This window comes from Pollicipes pollicipes, unplaced genomic scaffold, assembly GCF_011947565.3.
Source record: "Pollicipes pollicipes isolate AB1234 unplaced genomic scaffold, Ppol_2.1 Scaffold_4740;HRSCAF=5597_pilon_pilon_pilon, whole genome shotgun sequence".
Taxonomy (NCBI): Eukaryota; Metazoa; Arthropoda; class Thecostraca; order Pollicipedomorpha; family Pollicipedidae; genus Pollicipes; species Pollicipes pollicipes.
In genome coordinates, this window is record NW_023596545.1 from 7,580,937 (window position 1) to 7,590,438 (window position 9,502).

Below are 9,502 nucleotides of genomic sequence, written 5' to 3' on the forward strand. Positions count from 1 at the left end.
GCAGGGGGGCTGCGTTGGCGCCAGCGCATTCCCCCGAGCAGCAGCGCGCGCTCTGCCAGTCGTGACACTGCTGGTGGAACAGCGCCCCCGGTGTGCCCTGCTCGACACGGGATGTACGGACACCCTGGTTCACGTGATCTGCTGCCGCACGTGGCGCCCGTGCGCGGTCAAGATGCGAACGGTGAACGACGGAGTGCTGCGGTGCGTGGGCACCGCCCAGGTGACGTTCGGCTACAGAGGCAAGCGAGTAATGCTCGCGGCGCTGGTGGTCCCGGATCGTCCATTGGGGTTGGACGTGTTGATCGACATTTCCGGCATCACCGCGTTAGGAGGCATCAGTGTTCGGTCCCCGACTGACGTGCAGCTGGGTGTCGCGACGCAGGAGGCGCCGGAGGCAAGTGACGAGCCGGCATGCGACGCGGCGGTGTTGGACCACCGCGAACTCAACCGCATGTGACCGCGCACACCGCGGATGCCGACGTGTGCTCCAAGCAGTTGCGCCGCTGGCGCCAGTATGATGCCCGGTTGGCCGTGGTCGACCTGCGAAAATCGTGCTTCCAGCTGCGTCTGGAGCGCCAGCTGTGGCCGTATCAGACTGTGCAGGTCAAAGGCCGCACCTACAGCCTCATGCGGCTCGGATTCGGCCTCAATGTGGCGCCGTTGATTACGAAGGCCGTTGTTCAGGCGGTGCTGCATGAGAACGAGGCGATCAGCCGGGGAGTGCTCGCCTATGTGGACGACCTGCTCGTCTACGAAGACGTGGTCAGCGCCGACAAGGTGGTGGAGCACTTTGCGAGGTACGGGCTGGCCTGCAAGCCACCGGAGCGCGTCGCGGACGGAGCGCGAATGCTCGGCCTTCGAGTGGAGGGTCGGGATGATGAGCTGCGGTGGTGTCGAGACAATGAGGTGCCTCCACCGCCGACCGAGCTCACCCGGCGTGCAGTGTTTGCGTGGTGTGGACAGTTGGTAGCGCACCTCCCGTGGCGGGATGGTTGCGGCCAGCAGCTGCCTGGCTAAAGAGGCGAGTGAACGGCCTGACGATCGGGTGGAACGACGCAGTGTTGGATGATGCGTTGCGCGCACATATCCAGGTAGTCGCAACGCGGGTGAGGGCAACTGACCCTGCTTGTGGGCCGTGGCGAATGGTCGGCCGGGAGCTCGTGGTGTGGACTGATGAGAGCGCCATCGCGAACGGGGTAGTCCTGGAGGATACGGAGGGCGGCGTTCTCGAGGATGCCGCGTGGCTCCGGCCAGAGTCCAAGGCGGCGGACCACATCAGCATAGCCGAGTTGGTCGCGGCGATGAGTGGCGTGAACATGACCCTGGCATGGGGCGTTAAGCTCTTCAGCTTACGCACGGATTCGGCCAGTGTTCAAGTGATTGAGTGACGCCTTGAGCGGACGCTCTCGTCTCAGAACAAAGGCGCAGGGGGAGATGCTGATCAGACGTTGGATTGGCCTCATGCGACAGTTGGTTGACGAGTTCCAGCTTTCAGTGACCCCCCAGCTGGTGCAGTCACAAGACAATCCTGCCGACGCGCTCGCCCGAGTTGCCCAGACCTGGCTGCGAGCAGAGCTTCGAGATGTGACTTCAGCCGCAGCAGCCGCCGCGCCAAAATGTTGCACGGCACCCCCACGAGGTGTGACTTTGGTCTCCGCGACTATCGGGCCGGAAGAAGTCGCGCCCCCCCCCCCCCCGGCGGACCAAGAAGCCGCTCACGAGCCCACGGCAAGCGACTTCGTTCGGGTTCAGCAATTTAAACAAAAAAGCAAATTCGTGCCCGGATTAAAAGCATACACGAACGGACGGGGCACGGGCCGACGTGCGAGCCGTCGTCAGCCAGTGCGATGTGTGCCTTTCGATTGAACCGGTGCCGACTCGCTGGCGGTCCGGCTCACTGGCGTCCCGACAACATGGACCCGACTCGCGATCGGCGTGACCCATTGCCAAGGCCGCCTCTACCTCACGATCGTAGACTGCGGGCCGTCCCGGTACAGTATTTGGAGCGCACTGTGACGGTCTGACGCGGCAGAAGTGACGGATCATCTGCATCGAGCGTTCCTAGAACGAGGCGCGCCGGCTGAGATTTTGCTGGACAATACCACTGATTTCCGGAGCCGGCGAATGGTTGGATTCGCCGCGAAGTGCGGGGTTCGACTGCTGTTTCGCGCGGCGCACGAGGCCGGTGGCAACGGAATCGTGGAGCGCCACCACCGAACTATAATAGTGCTGGTTGCCCGCCAACGGTGCTCCGTCAGTGAAGCGATGCATCGGTACAATGCGACTCCGCGAGACGGTGCTAACTCGCTGAGCGCGCCGACGGCGCAGGTATTCCCGCGCAGGCGGTGCCGACCTGCCGACCGGCCAGCGCGCTGCCGAGCCCGCACCGCCGCCGATGCAGGAACCCGTCTCATCGTCGTTTTGCGTCGGCCATGCGGTGTGGATGCGGCGCCGGAGGCCCGCCATGCGGTGTACCGATGTGTCGCGCCAGGGCGTAATTACGCGGGTCGTGTCGGGCCAGGTGGCTGGGGTCGACGGCACGCCCTGGCACGTGCGATGCCCGCGGCACCGGAACCCGCAGAAAGGCTCAGACGGGAGCCGAATGCCCGGCGCGGGTGGGGAGTTTGGGGACGACACAGGCACGCTGCCGATGAAGAACATTGTGTCGAATCATGAGTCCACGGAGGGCGGCTCAGATCCGCCTGCCGTGCCATCAAGCCCGTTGGTTGCGGACCCTGCGGAGCGCCCATCGCTATCGTGGAGCGATCGCGATGAAGTGTAGAACGCCAGTACGAACTTTCAGTCATTGTGTTGTGGTGAGCATGAATTGAATGAGTGCTGTGTGCGCAAAAATGACTTGTTCGTGTCCAGCAACGGTGCGGCGCTACCATCGCCTCGGCCGGATCCTCCAGAGGGAGAGAGAGAGTCGCAGGAACCGCGGAGGAGCGGTCGCGCTCGCCGGAAACCAGTCGAGTTGTACGGTTTCAGTGTCCCCACCGATCTCATAGACGATTACGAGTGTTTGTATATTGGTAGAGTGGTATGATTGGTTACAATCAGGTGGGGGTGCGGTGTGATTGTGCGGAGTGTGCGCCCTCGCCCTCGCTGTCTTCCGAGCTCTACATCTGACGGGGTGCCGGGGGGCGTCACGTGACCGCGGGCCTCCCGATTCGCCGGGGGTCAAGGGTCAGCCGCAGAGACGGCGGCAGAGTCCCAACACTCGCAGATACCAGTCGGTTTTTGGACGAGTCCAGGCGAATGCACGCCACGTTCTCTTACACCGGCATTTATTCACAGCCATATCAGCCAAGTAAAAATTATAATAGCGGGGGCCATGCGCCCCTGGTATCATTCTCGAATATGTTTCTGGGGTCCTTTTACAACGCACACAAGTGAGCCACGTGTGTTCAAGCAAATCTAGCCCCTCCCCCCCCCCCCCTAACGCCTCGGATCCTTGGCGTAAAGTCTTGGCAATAATCTCAGCATTGTGCGAAAATATTATCTGAAGATGAATGTGCATTTAATCATTTTGAAGAAGTTGAGCCTCTGGCGTTGTGGACGACGCGGCTGCAACGACGACGAAGTGTAGTATTATCTCTCATTTGTTCCGACTGTTGTCATGCGCAATGGTGGATTCGGAACGCCGTCATGGGTAAGGAATGTCGGTTTTGGTGGTCGAAGTTAGGTACAGTTTTGACTTGTGAAAAATAAAACTCATCGAATGTCGCTTCCATTCACCCCTAGGAATCCTCTGAAGCAAACTCCTTGTAAAAGGAGTTAAAATTTTCCTTAAAATCCAGAAATGGTTATTTACCGTCCGAAATTGGCCGTCTTGGAGGCCCATGGCTTTTCCCCCCGCCCCCTCTCCCCATCCACCGGGTCCTTCCATGGGCCTGCCCCAGTGTACAGCTCCAGTTACAGCTCCAGTACTCCCACCCTGGCGCTCTGCATTGATCAGGGGTCGTCCCAACACTCCAAACCTTGTAGGGCTGGCGGTGTCCCATGAAAGGCGCACTGGCGTGTGCAAACATGGCCTGCTGTCAGCAGCCGGGCGGCGGCCGTAATTAAACCTTTGGAACGTGACCGTGATAAGGGCACGTCACACAGCTACGTGGCACCAGAAATGAGTGCACAACGCAATCAAATGTAAGTGGAAAGGAAGCGGACGATCAACACCCGCATATGGCTTGTCTACCATGAGGGTGCAAGCTAGTGGGTGAGAACAGTGGCTGGTCAGGGCGAGGGGTTAGTCCATCCATGACCTTGACCTTGTGGGTGAAGGACTAGGATCTGCTGTGCTGTGCTTGCGTCTGCCTCAGCATCGAGCTCAGTTTGGCCTCGCTGCGTCAGTCTTCCTTTGGGACTAAAAAAAGCTCGCATCGATCAACTCCACCAGCGAGAAATGGTGTTCAGCGCCGAACGGGGTCAAGTGGGCGCCCATTGAGGTCGCCCTGCGTGTGGCGTGACCCGGGGAGGAGGGGGTGGGGGGGGGAGGTGGGGCTTTGTTTATCAGCCGAGGCAAAGCGGCTGGCTCCACTGGCAGGCGGCCTAGCGTGACGCCGCAGAAGCGGTCAGCCGGGGCTGGGGAAATGAAGAACGCTGCGACTGCGTCACGCGAGCAACGAAGTGGGGGTAGACAAGGGGAGAAATGGAGGGTGAGGGGAGGGCGACAGAGTGAGGTACCTCAAGAAAGAAAGGGATATGAACAGGCTAGTTGAATCGATAGATATATAAATATAAATGGATAGCTTCAAGATATGTCAGTTTATCGGTCATGTAGAGCTTATGCAAAGCTGTCGTTGAAAATGAAAGACGCCTTCATCCATTGCAATGCCTTATAAAAAGCAATATTGATACGAGTTTATCCAGTTATCGGTATAACTCGATGAGCACTCACACATATCCACAAACTCCTGAACATACTGCTGATCGGCGTCACGAGAGCAATGTGTATAAAAATATAAAAACATGTATATATATGTATACACACATATATGTTTGTCTATGATATATATATATATATATATATATATATATATATATATATATATATATATATATATATGAATCTCATATATACACATGTATGTGTATGTAATATATATATATATATATATATATATATATATATATATATATATATATATATATATATATATATCTATCTATATCTATATCTATATCTATATCTATATCTATATCTATATCTATATCTATATCTATATCTATATATTATATATATATATATACCGATTCTCCTGCATATATATATATATATATATATATATATATATATATATATATATATATATATATCTCTCTCTCTCTCTCTCTCTCTCTCTCTCTCTCTCTCTCTCTCTCTCTCTCTCTCTCTCTCTCTCTATCTATCTATATTATATATGTATATGTATATATGCGGGCGAATTGGTTTATGCATGATCGACCGGTCCGGTCCGGCCGGCAGCTGGGGACACCGTTCCTGAATGCGAGCGTTCTTTTCGCGCCAAAATTGCTTTTTGTTAAACGGCCTTAGCAGTTTTTGTGCCCGTCGCACGTATCGCCTTTATTAGCGTTGCTAAGCCGCTGTTGATTAACTCGCTCTAAAAAGTTAAATCCAAAGATTTGCTTTCGTGGTTTGTAAATCCGAAGATCTGCTTTCGCAGTTTGTCTTCCGCTTAGCTCCAGGGGCACAGCATGAACTAGAACAGGTGTTTTCGCGGAGTGGGTGTAGTCTTAATTTTATGACAAGGCCACAACATGAGGCCGAAACATTAGCGGGATGTGTGCGGTGCGGACAAAAAAATTCAGACTGCAGGGACGTGTCGCCTGAATCCCTTAAACACGGCCCTGCTTTATTCACTCGGTCTCAGACTCTTAGTTTTTATTTTAACAGCGTGGAAGAGAACACGATGTGTAGCAATAGTGTTCTCTTCCCTCCAAATGCAAGTACCATCGTCGCTCAAGTTTTTACCTCGTCGCGCTGTTCCTGCGGGGGCGCTCTCTAGCCTTGCTAACGACCTGACGGCAGCCAGTTTTCCCAGCGCGTGCAAGCATCGCTTCTTTGTGACCTTCGTCATGCTTTATTTGTGATGGTTCCTTTTCCGGGCCCGTAGCGTTTTCAATAACCTAATCTTTCTGCGAACATGAAATATTTTGTGGTTCAAACGCCTCTTTGGAACCATCCAATAAACCGTGCGAATGCAAACGAAGGAAGATAAACGAATGATCTCAAACCACACCTTAAGCGCTTGTGTGATTGATGACGTAATTCTCTCACAAAATGCGCACATGGCATAAAATTAGCTTGCATTTTCCGTGTAGTGGTATCAACAATATTGGTTCATAAGCTTACAGTTTGCGGTCAGTAGAAATCTTATAAAGAATGTGGCTGCTCGAGCTTGGCAAGCTCAGTCCAATTCCTGCCAACCTATTACAACAGGAAACAAAAGCATGTAGACGCGCAGGGAGTGAAGAATGCAGGCAGCCGATGGATGACAGTGTGCATGTAATTGCTGAGCGGCGCGGACGTGTGACACGTGACCACCGGGATGGCCTCGTTCGCGGTAACTGAGTGCTGCGACGCCGTGGGCGGTAATGGGCCGGTCGATGGCGTTCAACACGGTGTTGCGCGCGGTGGTGGCGGCCGGCTGCCGCCTATCGGGGCCACTCTATCATCGTGCCAATATTTGCCGGCGCGCCGGGCCGCGTGCAGCCGACGTCACCGACCCAGGTCGGGCCAGGGAGAAGCGCGTCGCGACGCAGCTGTGGCGCGCCGCTGCGACAGAAACACACGTCTGATCACCGATAGCGACAGAGTCCTGTGCGTATGGCCGCTGGCGATGGAATCGTCTATTTTTGTTCCTTCACTGTTCAGCGTGAGTGTTTGTGTGTGTGAGTATGGTAGGTTCTGTGCATTTAGAGGCTCATATCGCCGGGCGCCCACGTGAGGCGGACTCGGAAGCGCTTCAGAGTTACGGCGTAGGCCGCAGCGCGATGCCAGGCGGCTGGGTCGAGTTCGCCCCCCCCCCCCCCCGCCTCCCCCACCCACGCCCACACCCACACCCACCGAGCGGCTTGCCTCCAGGCAGCATCTGCCGGCCGGGCTGGGCTCGATTCCACTTGGCCGTCCACCGCTGCGGCCTGCGGACTAAACTCCGCCCGTCCAGTGGTGACCTTCCCCGCAGGACGGGCTCACAGAAAGGCCGGTAAAGTTCTCCCAGTCGCCATTGAGCTCCCTGTAACTGGACGGTAAACTCGGCCGCACTTAGGCGTCTAGGCTCCGGCAGTATCTGTACGAAATTAAACACGTGCTAAAAGTTGGTGAGGTGTTAACGGTTTGGATGTCGTTTTTATAGCGTCAAAACACAAAAATAGCCCGATGTGCCCATAACATTCTATGGTCCTGAGCCCCACGACCGCTACTGATGCAAGTAGTTATTAGAAGATGACTGCAAAACCAGTGCTAGCTGCACACTGTTTCTGTCATCATGACTCGGCCGTCTAAATCGGTCTGTGGCTTTTCTTATATCGTCTTCCCTTTATAGCGCAATCTTCCCAACAATCCAGCAACATGTGACTCAAGGAAGGACGTATGGTCCTTTGGTCACATTTATCTTTCGCCACCGCACCAAGGAGGCGTTCTGTAGACTGTGTCTGGCTTAGGCAGTGACGGCCCTCATTTGTCAGAGTCCGAGACTCGTGTTCCTCGCTTTTGGCCCATCTGCTGACCTTCCTTTTTCACCCATTCACTTTGCCCGCAGTTTCTCCCTCCCCCTCCCCCTCCCCGCCCTCCCGTTCCCTTTGTCTGTAGCCTCGTCCCGCGTCCTCCCGCCCCCCACGCCCGTTCGCTCTGTCGGCAAGTCTCATCCCGTCCCCTCCCACTCCCCGCACTTCTCGCTCCTCCCTTCCGTGCGTCCCGCCCTCCCCATTCCGGTCCCGCCCCTCCAGACGGCCGCGCCGCCCCACGGCCGCCTGGCCGCGCTGCGCCGAGCCAGAAGTCCTTATTGGCTGAGGCACCCAGCCGCCCCCAGAGCGTGGAAAGTTCGCGATGATCGGCCAGCTCTAGCGTGGACAGCACCGAACGGCGAGGCATGTGACAAGCCGCTACACACACCTCCTTGGTGCAGTACGCATTCTGCGTCCTCAGGCAGTGGCCCGCTTCCGCGCCAACTCCTGTTGAAAAACAGCTCGCTTCACCAGCTGGCCTCTCTGACTCGCATGACGTCACCGGGATCGCTGGCCGTGCGTGAGGGAAGGACGAGCCGGGACACCGGTATTGGTGCGTATGTGTACACAATAGCTTTCAATACTGTGTGTCCACTCTGGCATCGTTTCTGTTTGATGTGATGCTGAACACTGAAGCGGAGTAGGTTCCCGTGACCGAACACCCTTTAACCACGAGTGATTATTTTGATTATTCATCGGAGAGTCTTCTCTACAAAACCATAATATCCTTTTGGCCGTGCTTCGCTACACAGGACACTCAGCTGTCCAGCCCATGCTGTCGTCGCTCGGCTCACCCATCAGCAGACCCTCCACCCGTCACTCCACGGTTACCGCTACCAGTCCCGTCTTGGTGACGGAACCGATGTCCATCCATTATATCCATTTATCCATGTGTGGGACGGTGGGCCCTCGCCAGCCGACCGCCCCACACCACTCCTTCCCTGCCGACCCGCCGCCGCGAAGGTGGCGCGTGAGCTCGCTGACCCTCACGACGACGACAGCAGTGCATTATTCCGCTCCTCGCCGGCCAGACGGGCTCTTTGTCGGATCAGCAGCACCGTGCGTCCCTGGAGTCCGCACACTCGGAGCCATCCAATATGACTCGAGTTTGGCCAGTCAGGGCGTATTTATAGCCGGACGTTCAGTCCCCTGCGTCGTCGGCATCGTCTATATTGGCTCTGACAAACTCAGCCAAATAACGTGCGGTTTCGGGACCTGGTGACAGGCCTGACTCAGATGACCTGGACGGGCCCCGGCCTGACAGGCCTGGCTCAGCTGAGCACTCCGCTTTTGTCGCCGCTGAGTCGCGAGGTGTGCTTGATGGCGCTGCAACGCTGTGAGTGGCGCCCGCCCGCCGCGACCGCTGAGACCAGCATCCGGGATCGAGCTTCAGTTGGCTTCTGGCGTCATGTCCTGTAACGGCTTGCCCGCGCCGCTTGGTGCGGACCTGGCGTAGAAATCACTGACGAATGTGGTAATAAAGGGTAGGTGACGGTCGCACGCGAAGAAACAGCACGCAGCTAGGAATTCGCTTTGAGGGGGCGATAACCTCTATGATGGGCTCTCGTGGTTTCTCTAATGCCTGGCATATATACTAGGGGTAGGCTAGGTTCTTGAAAAGCGCTTTTGCGTTGAAATTTAAGCAGGGGCACACCCGGGTGGGGGAGGGGGGGGGGGGGCGGACGGAGAGTAGTGAGAACGCATTGCTATGCGTTTTAACTTTCTGTCAGCAGCCAATTGTGGTAAAGAACTAGCCTATGAGGGGGGGGGGGGAGGG

At 56.1% G+C, this 9,502-nt stretch overlaps 1 protein-coding gene across 1 annotated transcript in view; it reads left to right on the plus strand.

Moving 5' to 3' along the window:
• Positions 1-172: 172 nt before the first annotated feature.
• LOC119098969 (katanin p60 ATPase-containing subunit A-like 2) overlaps positions 173-9,502 on the plus strand; it is a gene marked incomplete at its 3' end in the record, with an annotated part of 17,988 nt that continues 8,658 nt past the window's right edge. The window contains 2 exon segments of the mRNA XM_037222020.1: positions 173-247; positions 514-762. Coding sequence (XP_037077915.1) covers positions 173-247; positions 514-762 — 324 coding nt within the window.